This window comes from Haemorhous mexicanus, chromosome 12, assembly GCF_027477595.1.
Source record: "Haemorhous mexicanus isolate bHaeMex1 chromosome 12, bHaeMex1.pri, whole genome shotgun sequence".
NCBI lineage: Eukaryota > Metazoa > Chordata > Aves > Passeriformes > Fringillidae > Haemorhous > Haemorhous mexicanus.
In genome coordinates, this window is record NC_082352.1 from 10167443 (window position 1) to 10185991 (window position 18549).

Genomic DNA, 18549 nt, shown 5'->3' on the forward strand with positions numbered 1-18549 from the left:
GCTGTCTGCTTTCACAAAGGTAAAACCCACTGCAATCACTACGGCAGCATGGTTTCAGCTTCCCCCACACCTACCAGCCAGACAAGGCAGATTTGGAAAAGCAAAGCCACTGACCTGCAGAAATGACTCAAAGCAGGATGGGCTGGCAAGTGCCCATTAGTTCCAAAGCCAGAGCCCTTTGGGGAAGGTCAACCTGCACATTGTGCATGTTGAATAATGCAAAGTAGTGTGAATATGTGGCACAAGGAAGACTTCCTCCAAGGTTGGGAGGCTTATTTAGCATTTGCAAGTCCTTTAAGATCCTACATTAAAATATTTACTGAAATAAACTCTAGAAAGCACAATTTGCCAGACCATTCTGTCTGCTCAAATCTGCAGATTAGCAAATCCAGAATGCAGCAGAATTGGATCAATTAGAGATGAGAAGGATTTATCAGTTGATTTTATCTATCCCTCTGCTGATATAAGACCATTCCTATACTGTATTTTCAAATGCTTTGTCCAGCCTAGTTTGTAAATTACCAAAGTAATGGAAGATGATACCAGGCTTTTAGATTCCCCTACCTGGAAATGATTCCAGGATATTCAGCATTCCTAGCATCTCCTTTGCTTTACCTTAGCCCATTACTCCTAGCTGTGCCCCTGAAAGCTATCATGAACAACAGATATACTTTCTACTTAGAAACACAAACACGTTTCTCTAATCACAGCCCTTCACTTGGCAGCAAGGGAGAACAAGGTGGCACCACTGAAAGAAACACAGGAATGGAAGAAGCTAGGAAGGTGCTGTGACTTCCTCTTCTCCAGCACTTACTCCAGCTCAATGGCAGATCCTTCCCCAGGATTTTCACGCCTGGGGGAGACCAAGCAAGCCCAGGAGAGCCAGGAAGGCTGCTCCTGATGGTCCACCCATGAAAGGGATTGGCTTCCTTCAGTCTGTGCTAGGAAATGAAACAGTGTTACAATCTCCAGCAGCTAAAGCACCAACAGGCAGCTTTTCAAGAAGAAGTACATTTGACAGGGGGAGAAAAATGCTGGCAAGGGAGGGATGCAGTACCAGGGAGGTTGGCCCCACCTACCCCAGTATGCCGTCATCCGTGCTGGTGGCATGCTTGTGTCTCTGAGCAGGATGTTGCTGCCAGAAGACCCTCTGGGAACATCCCCAAACCCACAGCAGCCCCACACCAGCACATACACCAAGCTCACAAGACTTCAGATGACATTATCCTGATGACCCCAGAGGTATTCCCAGACTTGACTGAAACCTTGCTGCCCATTACCAGTCCTGATACACTGCTGGCATCCCAGTGTACACCAGTCCTTGGGGCCTTGTCCACAAGGCCAGGTGGGGCTGTGACCCTGGAGCCTGCAGAAATCCTCCCTTTTACAGTTGTAGCCTGTACCAATTAGCAGGGCTGGCTTTAGGCACCAAAGACATGCTGCAATGCACTACACTTGCTCAGCTTCCTTTAAGCAGACCAGCTTTCCTGTGTACATTGTCTTTAAAAAGCCTGGAAAAGGATGGGTGATGGGGTAGGGGGAGAACTTGACAACTCACTTTGAAATGAGCTTTTCTTTCCTTGCCTCTTGTACCATGGAAATTAATTCTCCTCCTCTGTGCTATTGCTATAATTTTCCCAATTAACATTTTTAATAGTAAGTATTTTCTAGGAAACGCCGTAATACACAGGTGTGTGCTTCTAATTTAAATACTGACACCCATGCTGTGTTCACATCTGAAGATGGCTCCTTCTTGCCGGAGCTTCCCTCCCCAAACAAGAGGGGAACACCTACGGTGCCGCTCTGCCGGGGAGCCTCGGAGCCTGGCGGGGCGGCTGCTTCCACGGCACGCGCACGTGTCAGGGCTGCTCTGCATGCACCAACAAATCCCATTTTTGTACTGCTCCTTCCCCTGGAGGAACTACAGCTGCAGGATGTCACCTGGACTTCAGGGACCCCCAGGAACCACCCTGTCACACCAGCCAAGAGCTCCTTCCTGCAGCCCCACATCCCTGGCCCAGGAGTGCTGGGGGCAGAGCCTTGCTCACAGGAAGCCCTTGTGCCTGCAGACACAGAGCTGTGCCCTGACTCCCACAAACAGAGGAATCTGGGAAAGGTTTAGAATTACTTGTTTTGTTTCTTTTTGTATCATCCAGCTACAAAAATCTTACATCTGTCTAGGATGTTCATCTACCATATTATCTGAGTATCAGGTACTTCCTATTACTTCATATTCCATTTAATAAAACACAATTAAAAGCACTTTCTTTAAATAAATATATAAATTAGTATTTATCTGTAAAATAGGAATGCTAAAAATAGATTTTATAATTAGGAAATGAGAATTATTTTTATTTTCTCTTCTAAAACAACATATTACAATGTGACATCATAAAACCCCACACATTTCCAAGGAAAATAAAATCTCAACTTCTTATAAGTGGGGAATGCAGTAACCCAAGCTGCAGACATTCCAAGTTTTATTTCTTGTTTGCATTTTTCTGGGTTCTGGATGCTTCCAGAACAGATGTTTAAAATTTTGAGACCCTCAGACTATACTGACTGGGCTGCATCCCACAGGTCAATATAGGGACAAGGATGCCATTTTTTAAACCAACACAAGAAAGCCAACCAGCTGAGATCTCACAGTATACTGAAAAAATACTCAGCTAAAAAGTTACCAAAGTCTTCCAAGTTCTTTGCTAAATTCAAAGATTTATTTAGTTGTAAATCCTTACCCAGTGTAATCAGAATCTTCTCATACTGATTTACTAATGAAATCAGCTTCTAGAAGATATCTGAGCTTGTGAAGGCACTCAGGACAGGTAATTTTAGAGTACTTGCAAAATGACAGGTTTCTAATGCCCTCTGAATTGCAACTGACCTTTCCAGTGCCCTGCAGCAGAGATGCCAGAATTTCATGTTGTGTTTTTCTGCATTTTGCAATTAGAAGTTAAATGAGACAAAATCCAATGCATGTAGGAATAGAGAAAAGGAATTTGGTGTCTGTAGAGTCTCCCTCACCCAAACTCCCTGAATGCTTCTGACATAGCCCATGGCCACAGGCAGAGGGCAGGGACAGCTCTGGGTGCTGGGACACCACAGGGGACAGGGGCCCTGGGAGGCTGCTGCTGTTGGGCAGCAAGAGTGGCCCATGCAAAGCCCAGAGTGCTGGAGGAAAGCTGAGGGGAAAGCAGCTGTGTAGACAAAACAGGCCTCCCTAAGGGGAAAGGTGAGGCAGGAGAACACATTTTCTGTTACTTATCTCAATAAACAGAAAATGGGAAAAAGTTAAGGCAAAAATACTTGCAGCAGTGACTCTCTGTTTGCTTCATGAGACCCCAGCTTTCCCAAGAAGCCAAAATTAAACCCAACTCTACAGAACAGAGAAGAACAGAAACCTTCAACACTGGGAACAGACAATGCAGCACCAGGATCAGAAGACTGAAAGAAGAGGAGAACAGAGGGAACAGGCAGGAGGGAACAGGCAACACGAGCCCCAAGCAGCAGAGACAGCATTAAAAACACCCCAGCATGGGTGCTGGTAGCCCTGCAGAAAAAGAAAGTCTCCAAATTGTGTCAAGATGTTGCTCCTCTAGAGATACCAAGTGAAAATTTTTATTTACATAGCTGGGAGATGCCATGCAAAGCATAAGAGAGGAAAATGAGTGACCACAGGATGGTTTTCCTTTATTTTGTGGTTCATTTCTGAAAAGCTGCTGCTTCCCCTTTTCTTTCCCCTGAAAGAAGAGAAACTTTAAAAGAAATTGCAGAATGCAATTAAAAATCTAAAATGGTGTACTGCATAAAAAAAAGCACAGGAGAGAAATCTTAACAGAAAAACATCAAATATCTGTGTCCTAAAATATTGTGTTTTGTTTTTTTTCCCCATGCTGTGCTGTGTTAACGTGTCCCTCACACGTGTGCCCAGCTGCTGCTGCGAGCTCGGTGGCAGGGACAGGAAATTTGGAGCTAATGGGGAAAGCAGGGAATACCAACCTGTAATTTATTTTTATGATTTCTGGAATGTTATAATTGAATTACACTAATGTTATGTGCTAATGGATGGTTGGGCACTGAGAGGCCTTTCCTGTTGCAAACACTGCAAAGAACCCCCACGCTCGGCAAACACTCGTGCACAGAGACATGCCCAGTGCCATTTGTGCCCAGCACTCAGGACACGGTCCATAGTTCCCTATTTCCAAAACTCTTTCTTGATCAGTACTCTAACATGTAGCTGCAGAGAAAAACAAGATACTTTCAACTACCTCAAAAGCAGACACAAAAAAAATTTAGGCTTTTAGGTCCGCAGGCTCCTGAGGAGAAGACAGAATCTGCTCTGTTTGCCCCAGACAATTCAGCCAAGATTCCCTGGGGCCTCACAGTCAGGCTAATGAGAAACTCCCCAGCAACTCCCATATAAAATGCTTTCATAGGTCTTTAAAATGCCTTAAATTCTCTATATATTTAGTAAGACTTTTTACTTCTTTAAAATGTCCCTTGTTGCTCCTCGAGATAATACCCTGGTGATGTATTGCATCAGAAATGCAGCATTGTCTGACCGGACCTTTGTTTTGCGAGTATTGAACATTATTTTTGTCTTGGCCTCGAAGAAGCCAGAACCCTTTTTGCAGAGCAGAGCTGGGCACTTGCCTGGCCCCCACCAGCCCTGTCCAGTCCAACCCCAGTGACACTTTTGGAGAAGGACAGACAGGCTGCAAGGGCTGCATGTGTGTTAAGGGTGGTGGGGGGGAAAGCAGGGAGAAGAAGTAGTCAGCTACACTGTTCCTCTGGAACAGAAAACATTTCTGCCTCTTAGGCAGCAAAACACGCCTGACCAGCTATTCAACAACAAACCAAGTCCTTGGATTAAGGGAGGAAAGAGAAGGGGTTTTTTTCTTCCTTTTACATTAAGGAAAATATGTTTACAAAACCTGAAGAGGAAGGAAATTTGCTATATGCCCATTGTTAAACAGTGCTGGTGGACACTCAGATTACTCACCCTGGTGCAAGGGCAGCCTCTGCCCCTTCTATTTTTTTTTATTCTCTAGGTTATTATGCACAGCCTTTAAGTTGTTGTTATTTTTAAAAAATTAATTTAAGCTATTTCTAGCTGCATTTGAAGTACTGGAATAAATTCCTCAGTGCAACTATACCACGGGTTGGAATCTTGCAAAGTGTTTTGCCTTGGCAGATTTTACCAGGAACGAGCAGTTACACCAGAGCAGACAGCAATTTGTGCACACGCTCTGCCACAGGAAAAAGGATGGTCCTGTAACAAGCCAGCACCAAACAGACCCGTCTGAACACAGATTTTTTTTGTGCCATGGTGTTCACAGCCAAATTTCCATGGGCTGCACTCAGCAGCTCCCACGAGCAGCCCTTGCCCAGTGCCATGGTGTGGTCAGGGATGAGCAGGCTGTGCACGCTTAGTACGTATCAGGAGCAGAGAAGCTCCCCCAGGAGACACCGAGCTTGGAGCCCCATGTTTGGCACACCAAAGACAGATGGTCATCAGAGCCACCTACACAAGACCCATGACTGCAGACTCAACTCATGCTCACAAAAAATTTTTTCAGAATAGTTTCTACTGCTTAGATGAATAAAATAAAATATAGCAGCAAAAGCTCCTTTTTTCGCCACAGATGTGCCTATATAGTTATTTCACTAGTAGAAAATTTTATTTATATATTTTTTAAAAGCTTAAAGTTTACATTCTACCTATAACAGCTCTTGCAGTTCCTACATACCACCCCATCCTGGGACCATGACTCCCCCAGCCCACAGCAGCTGTGCAGAGTGCCAACAAAATTTTTCAGAAGTCACACACACAGAGATGTACAAACACATACAGGAGAAAGAGGGAGAGAAATATGTTAATTTGAAACATCTGGCAAATGTTTCAGAGTTAACAAGTCCCAGGTTTGGCCTTTGGGGTTTTTTTTCCTTTTGGGGGAGTTAAGGAAGGGGAGGTAATTTTGTCATTTTGGGCCAGGGAAGGAAGGGACATGAAACAAGAAATTGAAGCGTGTTTTTTCACCCTTTATTGAACTTCAACATCACACTACTGAAGCTAATGCAAACAGGAAGATCATAAAAGAACATAATGAAAGTCTCGCACACTGGGACTGAGGGACTGGTTTCAGTTACTGAATATAGCTGTGGAGCCACACCACACAAGAGCCAGTGACTCCACACAGCCATACCACCACAAACTTGGGATTTTTAAGTTTTTTCTGTGTAGTTCCTCAATTATATTCCAACCTGCAACTTGTGTGCTATGTATTGCATCCCAGCTCGACAGGACACGGTATCACATCTTTATACACATACAAGATTGACATCTGTAGCTACTAAATGTGTTAAGAAGAAACCCCCCCAATTAACACACATTGTCCTAAAGCTGCCATAAATCATGCATATAATACATTTCTCCCACATCCGATGTCCTGAATGAGGGCTGTAATTGCGGGGATAAATGAAGAAAAATGGAGACTCAACTAACTTGGAAAAAGCCTTTCACAGTCTGTCTTTTACTTAAGGCATAGTCACCAATACCAACCCCAAATTAACTGCTGTGCACAGAAATTTTTTTGGTCACTGTTTTGAACCATAGGCTTTTTTGAATTTAATACACTTCCAGACTTGTGATAGATAACACCGGTAACTCCACTGCAGTGCTGCTTGAGATGAAGGTCAAGCAAGAGAGCTGGCGAGCGCTCTTTTCATGCACCGTTAGCTCCAGGCACAAAGGGGCCTTCCACATCACAGCTGGGGGTTTGCAGCAGCAGCAGCAATATTTGCTATCAAAGACTAGTGAAAACAAACCCCTCCAAGCAGCTAGAGTACCCAGAGAAGATGCACCCAGTGCCCCAGAAGAGGCATCTGAGAGCACAGTGGGTCCAAATGTGAAAGGCCACAAAGTGCCACGCAAAGGCAGCCTGTGCCCTCGAGACCAGAGAGATGCTCACTTTGGTAAGAAAGTGTCCCCTGGAAGGCAGGCTCCCCCTGACTCTTAAAAAACCCATCTAACCAGAAATGCAACACCGCTGTTGGTTTTGATATTACTCCTCAGTTTTTCAGCTGTTTCCATATCATTGGTGAGCTTTTAAGAGAATACCATTGCACAGTCCAATGTGGAGAGAGCACAGAAACAGACTTACTGGCTTCAAAATCAAAAATATTCTGAACATCTCATAAATGTTAAAAACAGACAGCAAAATACCTTTATGTGGGGCACAGACTGAGATGTGGCTAGTTCTGACATTTACCCTTCATGCTTATTTTATCAATACATATTACACAGACAAACTTGATTTATCCTGTTCAATTTCTTGAGCCTCTTTTTATTCATTATTGACCTAACACAGATGAACGAGCTTGAGACACGTTTATCACTGTCAAGCAGACCAAAAGCTTGTTCAAATTTTAAATCTTTCTACCATGCCGATGTACCACTTTTATTCTCCAGCCCTGACAGTACTTTCCAATTTCCTCGGAGAGGAGAAATACACACATTCCAGTTGAGACTGAGGCTTAAAATTCCTATTAAAGCAGCTTTTATGTAATTAGATTGGAATGAATGTGTAACAGTGCCCATTGCAGAAAACTTCAAAGTGGTTATACTGGAGAAATCACAACCCGTTTCAGTGTGCCCACAAGAAGAAAGAATGGCTCTCTGGAGGATAAGAGTATATTAGTCTCTGTGTGTAATAGATTTTATTGACCATATGGAACTGATATAAAAATTGTGTTGCAGTGGGTAGTCTTGGATTTGAGACAGGAATGTGACATACAAAATACAGTTCCTGTAAAAAGCCTGGCAGCTTTCTGGCAGTTTTTGCAATCAGAAGAACCCAAAATATTTACCTGATTGAGTCACTGACGAGTCCCAGGTCAAAGCAAAATCTGAAGATTCACCCTCTTCAACTGAAAAAGAACAAAAATAAGTTGTGATTGCTAAAGCAAAAAAACTGGAAAGCAAAGTCATCAGAAAACTAGGTCCACTATGACATTAAGTATTAAAACAGACTTCTTCACTGCTGAAAAAGAACTTACTGCTTTCTATAAAATAATTCATAAGGTGGAAATTTAGTAAAGAGATTTTTGCTACTTTTTAACCTAAATATGGGATTTGTGTTTGCAATTTTTTCCTGAACGGGTGGCAGTAAGTTCATGTGAAATTTTAATAGACGTTTAAGCACCACTACCTGGTAAGTATTCATATTTGAAATGCTGTACATTCCCAGCTTGCATGTGCAAAATTGCCATTGTAAATATAGAGGCTGTTTTTGAAATGGATGTTTCAACAGATCATAGTAAAGAACCGTCCTGTGAAGGAAAAATTGCCTGACTTATGTCATTCTAACATACTAACACATCTGCCATATTCAAAACCCAGTGATATCTTCAGGGATTTTTCAGAATTAAAAAATACTATTTTGATGTATAACCATGTTCTGTGACATGGCAGTAACAAATAACTGCTTTTAAGGTTTGTTGTTGCTGTGAAGGCTGTCAGAGCCAGTGCTCAGCACTTGCAAGTGACGTAGCTAAAACCTTCTGCCTGTTAACAATTATAAAAACGCCACTTGATTCTTACATTCTTAAAAATAACTAAGAGAACAAGCCAGGCAAAAAAAGTGCCTGATTCTGCTGTTACTGAAATCAGTGCTGGTTATATTAATGACAGACTAGGCATCTGAAAGCAGCAACTGCAGAAATTCATCTTTTGAAATGCAAAAGTTTATCATTATCACCTGCCCACTCTGACACCAAACAAATTTAAATTATACGTCTTTATCTTCTGATTAATATGATTTACTCTGTGCACTGAACAATTGCTTACCCTTTCATCTAAGGTATGCTGGATTCAAATGCACATTCTAGAGAATTCTGCAACTGGAATCCAAACCATATTGCAAAGCCAGAAGTACAACCCAACCCCTGTTGACCAGCCCTGTAAGCTCAGGCCAACCTGCTCCAGTGAATATTTACACTGACATTTGCATCACAAGAATCTCGATTTTTTGCTTTCCTCACATTTTTTCCCCCAATCCAGTGTGGAATTCTGGCATTAAGTTGATGTTAGTGGTAACATCATATGGCATTAGGAACAGAGAATATCATTTACATAGGCAGTGCCTTGACAAATGTAATTTTATATCCAAACCATAGAAAAATGTGTGCTCCACAGAAGGGCACCGCTCTGGTTTTATAAATCTGTGTTTTTATTAATGGCGGAGCATGAAATTCAACCATTTCTTTGGAGAAATCATACTTGAATCTTGGCTATATTTTTTTCAGAGTCTATGTTAGCATAAAGGCCATGTCACATAATATTAAATTCCAGAATGACAGAGGAAAAACAAGAGGCAAAGCTAGAAGCTTATTGAAGCCATTATTGGTCCTATTCCCTGACGGTGGCAGAGCCAGCTTGGCTGGTGTGTGCTCCCTCCTGAGGGCTCACCTACCATTTTGTGCTCTCTAAGCCACCATCTTGTCCCCATTTTGACCCATCTCTTAATAGAAGAACTCTGGATGCAGTTATCCAAAATACCATTTCAGTCTTACACAAATGCATGTCTCATTTTAACATCCAAATCTATATACACCTGCAAGGGTTTTTGCTCCAAAACTAAATAAGCCAAGTTGGAAGTTCATGTACCTTACTCAAAACAGACAAGGGGAATGTTTTAATTTTATTTTATCCTTGACTGCTTTTTGGTTGTTTTGCTTGGAGAGTGTTTTTTTATATTACTACTTTTATGCTGAGGCTTTTTTTATTTCTTTACATTTTGTCTTGGAAAGAGAGATTAAAAAACCCAGTCTGCTAAAAATACATAAAAGAGATAAATTTGGTCTGAGTCAAGGAGTAGTATGTGGATCTGCACTGGTCATTGACAATTTTAGCAAAACACTGACTTTCATGTTGGTTAAACACCAAAGACTGCTCCAGTCCTTGAGCTGCTCTAGGGCAGTTGGCTCCAGCACGTAACAAAACCACGGTTTTTGGAATCCCTTAAATGAGGGCAAAGGTTTGAATCAGCCTCTGTTGGCATTAATTTGCTTTACTCCCTAATGACTGAAAAGGGGACAGAGAACATTCACGTGGAGGCAACGGCACTGAAATTCACTTTATATTATCACAGTCATGGTCTCAGGTTCTCCCCCTCAATTTGCACAGACCCACCACAGAGCTGACAGTGCTGCACATCCATGGAAGGAAGAGGCCAGTGGGATGGAGCCTCCTGAGCTTAGGCACAGACACATCACCCTGCAGCTGCTGTTCACACTGCTACCACCACCTTTCCCTTTGCTTTTCCATTTTTCCTTTAATTCTTTTAAGCAAACATCATCTTTCAGAGGCTAAACTACAAGAAACAGTAACAGCCAAGTCTATGCCAAGAGGGATTGCAGTATCAACTGACTCCAGCACTTGATCCTCACCTGCCCGCCCATCCATCCATCCACCCACCCAGCTAGGCAGTGGGCAGAGAGAAACAAGGAGTAAAAGCCACCACATCCAGAAAAGAAAGACCAAAGGACTGTGTCTATACACTCATCAAGAAGCCCCAAAGATTTGCTGGGAAATGGCATATGCAAAGCTGAAGCAAAAGAGGTGATCAAGCTTTGTCACAGACAGCAAGTGTAACTGTAGGGAGACACTAAACTCCATGTGCTTCTGCTCCCTCTCCATAATGGGCATAAAACCAAGAGCTGCGAGGTTCCTCTGTGGCTGCCTAATCTTCTGGATATAAATGGTTATTTAAGGAGCCAGCATCTGAAGTGGTGTCACTGCTGGCTTTTCCTCAACCTCAGCAGTAAGAAATAAAATGTTTTCTTCTTCCTAAAGTCAACTCCAACAGCCAAGCATTTGCAGCTGAAATTTGCTCTCAGTTGCACATGTCTGTTGCTGGAGCCATAGGGAAGCAGGAAGAGGCTTCCCAGGCTGGTTGGAAATCTGGGGACATGATGCTGCTCACAGAGGGCACAGGAGTCCCACAGACCCCACCTGGGGACAGGCCCCTTGGGGACTGCCTTAGGACTTGGCAAGCCCACCCTGGCAGGGCAGAGTGGACCCAGAACAGATTTGGTCACTATGGCTGTGAAGGGATTTCCATGTCTCACTACTGAGAAGGAAATAAAAAACACTCTTAGTCCATAATATTAGCCAGAGAATGATTCACTTAAGCTGAATTTTCAGTTTTTTAAAGTTTTTGTCATCATTCCTTGAAACTGAAGTTTGCTCAGGTGACCACATGTATCAACATTTACTGTGTAGATGCTGTTACTAAACTTGTGGTAATGGACAAAACAAAGCCAGGGAAGATGTACAAAGCATTCAACACAATCACTCTCAAAATACATTGCAAAATACATTTTCTGAGACATGCTAGACATACCCATAACTATCCAAGTCAAGGACGAGACACTTCTATCTGTGCTAGTAAATCACTCTGAATGTGTGGACACCCAAGTCCACAAGGCTGATGTTTAGCATAGGCAGGAGCCACCCACATGCATGAAACACTCTGCAGCTTGAGAAAACCACAGGGAACAGCAGCACCATTCAGCACTGAGAACCCTGATTTTCCAAAGCAACTTGATATCTTGTACCAATTCTAACTACTTTTCAAGAATCCTGGCGACAAAGAGGGTGAAGGCTCAGCATTTCCTGAAATTTTGGAGGCATTTCATACCTTCAAGAAGGCTTGGTTTGACTTGAAAATAGCCTTGGTCCAGCAGTATAGAAATTCTTATTGTTAGTCAGCTCAAAAGATGGTTAAGTTTGTGGACTTAACGCTGTGCCCACCTGAGGCCTGGCACAGGGATGTCATTGCTGGCAGTGGAAGGACACATCTGCCTCCCCTCCCTGTTCTGCCCCAGCACAGGAGGACTCCCTGCTGTCATACCTGGACAAGACCTGTGTTCTGCTCCAGCTGACTGTAGGGCCCAAATGCAAGAGCCAGAACAAGCACACAGCTGACACAGAGAAGAACTGTGGGCAATGACAACATCACAATACAGCACTCCTGCACATGCCAAATATTTGCATTTTGCCCGCTTGTCTGAGATGTTCTCCAAGGATGCTTATTTAATTGCTAGGTCACAAGTGCTGCAGGCTCAAAGATTTCAGTTCTTTGTGCTCAGAGAAACTTCTGAAAGGATTCAGCATCCATTCCCCTAAGAGTGAGAACATCTATTTATGGGGCTACCATTACCTGAACTCCATTCACAGTCACAGTGCTTATTTAACACTTTATCACTCCCAGGAAAGAAGTTAACCTTATCAAAGTAAGATGCTTCTGCACCAAATGTTGATTTCTAGATGCAATCAAGCTTTACAAGTGAGCAACAGCCCCTCAGTAATTCAGATGGCATGTGCATGCTCCCTTATCCTATTACACAGGCTTCAAGGACCACAAGGACCAGTTTAACACTTCCCATAATACAAAACCACCACAGTTCGCTAACGAAAACGAAAACGTCAGGACCGTGAGAGCGTGAGGAACTACTGAGAAATCTAATGGGTTAGAAGCACGTCCCACAGCCGAGGGGGGGGAGCTTTCCTGGATCAAGGCTGTTACCAAGCACTGCATTCAGGATCAGGGCCATTCCCTCACCTCCCAGCAACCTTAGAAAACACCAGGTACAAAATACCTTGAATGCACAAAATGCTGGTGCCACTTTTTTAGTTTGGAGGATTTTGTTAGATTTTGTCGGTGACAGAACTCTCAGCTAAAGCCAGGGAAGTCTCACTGATGCCTGTATATTAGCTGTAATGTACGTGTCAGGACTCACAGCTTTCCCTCTAGAGAAATACTTCAGCACCAAGCCGCATTGTAAGGCAGTCACACATTAATCACATCTTTTCCTGCCCTAGCTATCGGCACTCGCATGCAGGAGCTCCATGATCTTCTCTAATCTTCAGGCTCCTTTGCCACTTTCAGACACACAACGCTGTGCTGCCCTACCCAGCCTTTGCTCCATCTCTCCCATCACATGCAATTACATGCTCCCAAATCAGCACAGGATACAGAATAGCCCCATCCGACCACCATTCATGTGCCGCGACTCATCCCACAGCACTGGCAGCCTGGGATTTGATACCGTGCTCTTAATCCTGCAAAATGCAGAGCAGCTTCCATTTCCACAAAGTCAAAGGGAGCTGAGGAGCCTCAAAACTTTGTGGATTGGGGATTGTAAAGCAGTCACTTTCCAGCTGCTTGGCATGGCAGGAGCACAAAGGGTGTTAACAACCTTTACACTTTAAATAGCCTGGTGTTTTCGGCGTGTATCTAGAACCCATCTTTGGAGAGGTGCAGACAAGCTGATACCTCAGGCTGAAAGAGAACACTTCTGCTCCACGGAGCTTGCTGCCCAGAGAGGGTCAGCCCTGCACAGCCCCGGGAGCTGCCACCACAACTAGCAGTGGTAAAGGTTTGGAAATGGCTACTCTGAGCAGAAGCCAGCCAGCCCTTCCTGTTCACATCACTGCCCAGTTTGCTGTAAGTCTTGCCCACTCTCCTCCTTAGATGCTCCCTGACAAGATTCCCCATCATATCGGTGAGACAAGAGTCTGCAAAACACAAAAATCTGCAGCAGGGGGGAAGTAGCAGCATGAGAAGCAGCCCCATTTGTTATTAATGCAGCGGCGCTGCGGCAGAGCTGCAGCCGCTGCCCGGGAGCGCTGCAGGGCGCAGAGCCGGCCCTGAGCCAGGCATCGCCTCCTCCAGGAACCAGGCTGCCCCTCTTTGTCAGCAGCTGGGGCTTTCTCCGGCCACTGTGCACAAGAGAAACCTCCACATTCAGCAGGAAAATAGGAAGTTTCGAGGGGCTTTGCCAGTCAGCTAAGAATAGATGCCTGTGAGTATATCCCGACGCATTTACAGTACCTTGCAGCTAGAAAGGAAAGGGAAATCCCCCTGGTGCCTTCATACCAGCATTCAGGGGAGAAAAAGGTACCTGGCAGAAGCTGCAGGCTGTGCTTTATACCAGCCACTTGAGCCAATTCACTCCCCTTGGAAATTCAACTTCACCAGAGGATTCCTCTCAGGTCTCCCCATGTTTACAAGGCATTTTGTTTGTGTGATCATTTCCCTTCGGCTTTAGTAATGCTTGGCCCTGCTGGCTGGTGGGAAGGAGCACTGGGACATCAGGACATCCCCAGAGAGGCAATGGTGCATTTCCTTGCCCATGCCCTAGCCCTGGGAGCCCCCTGGCAACCAGGCATGGTCCTTGGCACAATCGCTCACAGCTCCGGAGCCACCTCCCCATTCTCTCCTGAGTGAGCAGCTGATCCAGCCATTGGTGGCCCTTGGCCAGCAAGGGTTTTTTCCACCTTAAATAGGACCGTTATGTATTAGTCCTTTCATGAGCCAGCAGGCCAGGGAATAAGACAAGAGGGTTTACTGACATGGCTTATTTAGCTAGTTCAGAGCCTAAATTTGCACAAGTTCTCTAGCTGCTTTTCTCCAAAGTCAGTAATAGAGCTTGGCAGAGACTGTGGGTTTTGCTGGCAAAGTCAGCCTTTTTGTGTGAAGGAGGGAGGAGTGGGGAAACCCAGACTGCTGTGCTCACTAGGTCAAGGAAAAGAAAAAAAAAAAAAAAACGAAAGAAAAGAAAAAAAAAAAAAAAGGAAGAAGGATGAGACAAATGGGACAGAATTACAAAGGGAAACTGAAAAAAGATCGTTAGGAACAGAAAAAGATGTGAAGGTGATTAAGGAGAACAAGACAAACAACAAAATAAGGTAGCACTAGCAGGTTTATGCAAAGGAGATCTAATTATGGGTGGCTAAATCCTCCAGGACATTAATATTCCATCGTAATGTGTCTAGTTTCCTCCTTTCCAGACATGGCAGGGAGGAAATGAGAATCACTTAGATACACTGTTTAATGAGCAAATGATGGACGATCACCAAATACAGCCTGCCTGATAAGTATCCATTAGCTTAAACTCGCACAGTAAATCTGTGTGCAGCTAACGGGCCTGCCTCTTCCAACGCTACAGCAAAACTTAATGGAACTGCAGCCAGAGAAAAGGAGCCTTGTAAATAAAAATCTCATCTCAGTGAGACGAGAAAGACTGTAGGACATACATAATGGCTAATCACAGCCCTTCCCACAGACTGCACACCTGACTCACAAGCCAGGGTGTATTTATTCCCAGTGCTCATATTTAGTTTTTTGTGTTTCTAATTCACATACTTCACTGGAGACAGATATTTCCCATCCAAATCTATTATGTAAATAAATACGAGGGTTCGGTGTAATAAAATGCAGTCAGTGTTTCACGTTGCAGTCAAGATCTTATACATGCAATACATAAAGATTGTAGTTCTTAAAATTGGGCCTACAGACACCCCATAACACATTTGGGATCAATACTCTCACTGATGGTTCTCATAGCTTGCCATCAAATGTTAATCTCCAAAGGACAGGGTGGTGTTTTTTTTTCTTTTAATTGCAATACATAGTATTTAATCTGTGAAATGTTCAGGAATTTAGAGGCTTTTTCTGCTGTTTCTGCCTGGAGTTTGCCGGGCCATGAGACTGGTGGAGTGCACCCTACCCAGCTCAAGCAACCTATCCTGCTGATGGCCCATCACTACCTGGCACAGATGCCCCACTGACATCCTGCAGCCCCAGACCCATCATCTGCCATGAGCTCCACTGGAAATGGATGGGAGCACCCAGAGACCCTGCCCTCACCTGCTCCAGCTGGGCTGAGCCCCAGCCCACACCACACACAGGCAGGGGTGGTGAGGGAGGTGGAGATATGCGAGGAGATGGGGCACAGGGTGGCCAGTTCCTGTGGACAGGGACACGAAGCACCAGCTGCCTGTGGACAACTTCCTCTCTGCATTGTTACATGCATTTCTAAGGCAACTGTCACCATAGTGTCTGCACCTTCTTTCAAAAATAGATCTACTGTGAGTAAGCAGACACTTTAAAGCTCAAGTAAAAAAAAAAAAAAACCAGGTGAATCCAGTGTTCTCCACATTGCTCATAAAATCACAGATTTTGCTTCAGAAACCAATGGTTTAAATATTCTTGTTCCATTTGTAATACAACTGGATGACAAATGTTTATATGTTGAAACCCTACTAAACCAAAGCAAGGAAAGTAGAGAAAGGGAAGATTAACACCTCTACAATTCATGGCCAGGGCTTCAAATCCATGAGTCGAATTTGCAAGTTGTGAAATGATCCTTTGATCTGCTAGAGATGCCAAAAGTAGGTTGAGCTTATCGGAAGACAAGATGATGGTGATCACGCAAGTAACAGACCAGAGGTGGGTCAGCAAGTGCAATAACAAAGGTGTTACTCAAATAATTGCAATATCTTACACCTTCCTCCAAACTTCAGATTTAGAAGTTGTACTGTGAGGGCTCTGCTACCCCCTATGCACACTTCTGAGCACAGACACCGAGTGAAGATACACAAATCTCAGGTACCACCCAAAACAATGTTTGCAAACACGTGGGGCTGTGTGTTGGAAGACAGCAGACCTGAGACTTGCAGCTGGCAGAGACAAGGTGCACATGGCAGAGTTCAGCTGGAGTGGATGGTATCGGCCAAACGGATGCCAGAAAGGCCTTGCCTGTTTCCTGAACATAACAAAAGGGCTGCAATGAAATGAAGTTTCAAAATCAAGTCAAAACATCATGAAATTCAAATACTGGGCTTTGCACAGAGAATGCAGGGTCTCACCAAGTCAGATTTATTGCAAACTTTGCTTCTCTGGGGAAGAAAAAAAGAAAAGAAAAATAAAAAAGGCAGAGGAAAGACAAGGAAGAGCACCATTTTTACATTAAGGCTATAAAGTTACTCTATTAGCAAGGCACCTAATAAATTTACCTGTGCTGGCCCTGTATACCCAATAAGAATGCTGAAAGGTTAACTCCTAACACAGGCTAATGACACAAAGACAGGGGAATGTCCTGAAAATAATCTGCATGTATAGAAACAGGAACCAAACCCAGGAAGAATGGAAGCAGATAGCTAGGATCTGCAGATGAGCAGTGGGGCCACAACTCCTTACACTACCTCTTGTTCTGGTAAAGCACATGGATATTTAGGTACACCAGCAGACTGAGCACACATTGCCTCAAACTGCAGGCTGCTCCCCCCATTGCTACTAATGGGGATCACCCTTCTGTTTAGTCAAATCCATCCAACCACGGGCAGTTCTGTAACAAAAAACTCACAAAAACAACACTGTCCCACCTGCTGTGGCTAGACCAAGAGCTACATCCCTTCAGACCCTACTGCCATGGACAGCAAGTAGACTTTTCCTTTCCCTTTGACAAGGAGCTGATGTCAGCTCTCCAGCTCATCTCATCACCATAAATCAAGTTCCACTTCACAGCTATTTTTCCACTGTTGATTTCATCCAGACCCAATAGAAGCCAATGCAACATCTCCCATTTCACAGGATCTGAGCAGTTCCAGATGGCAAAGAACCCCAATTTTCAGATGCAGCTTTGAGGTAGAGAGTTTAACACTGATGAAAAATTCACACTTGCAAATATGATAAAAAGAACAGAAAATTACTTAAACAGCAAGCAACTACCTTGAGGGACACTGATGAAATTGTAAAGCACACAACTAACTCCAGTCTTACACAAGTTTTAGTCTCTTACTTCATAATTTCTCAAGGAAGGTTTTACTACATTATGCCTAAAGCCCTCATCCCAGCTGCAGAGAGCTCCAGCAGGAGCAGAGCTGCTGTACCAAACACTTTGTTCATCATCACACTCCCCTCTACAAATGCCCCATTCAGCACCCAGGGCTATTAATCACAGCTGAAAAGAAGTCTTTGACCAGATTTCCACACCTCAGCCTAAAAAAATAGACCAATTTTTACTGCAAATCCTTCAAACTTGGAGGTTGTTTCACTAGTCAACTATGTTTGCAGTGTAGGTAGCACAGAAAAAGGAAAAGAGAGGAGGCTTTTCCTGACTAGCCATTTTAATTAGAGCTACGAGGGCTTGAAAAAACCCATCTGGTGAGTGGCGTTATTTCCCCTCTCCCCCTCCTCAGAAAGGCCAATATTGAAGTGCTGAGCACCCCAGGCTGTCAGTGCTCCCACTCTGCTGCTGTCCCAGGCCATCCCAGGGGCTCAGGCCAGCCCAGCTTCAGCTTTCCTGGAGAGAGCTGGGTTTCACCAGGCACTGGTAGGAGCTGGTTTCTCCAGCAATCCCTCGCTGTGGCTCTTTTGTGTATGCAAGTGTGTGTGTGTGTGTCTGTGTGTGTGGCACTGCTCCCCAGGCTCACTCATTTTAATGCTGCTTTCTCCCCAGATGAAAATATACATATTCTTATTAAGGAAAAAAAATGTGCAAAGTATAAATTTGCATCTATGATCATTTCTGGTTCATAAATTGTATTTTAATAATAAAACAATATATTCTTCTGTACTGCCTCTGAAACACTAACAGTAAAGTCTGTCTTATTTGTATGTGAGCTTAAATGTTTCAATGAAGGAAAACACAAATGGTATAAAATGTAAAGTGAAATATAGATAAAAGGATAAATAAAAG

The 18549-nt window shown here is 43.9% G+C and overlaps 1 protein-coding gene across 2 annotated transcripts in view; it reads right to left on the reverse strand.

The window, feature by feature from the left end:
* The window catches only part of ZNF423 (zinc finger protein 423), a 221696-nt gene that overhangs the window by 174333 nt on the left and 28814 nt on the right, over nucleotides 1–18549 (reverse strand). For both annotated transcript variants that reach the window (XM_059857060.1, XM_059857061.1), the window contains exon 2: nucleotides 7870–7929. In XM_059857060.1, the coding sequence (XP_059713043.1) occupies nucleotides 7870–7929 (60 nt within the window). The remainder of the gene's footprint in view (nucleotides 1–7869; nucleotides 7930–18549) is intronic.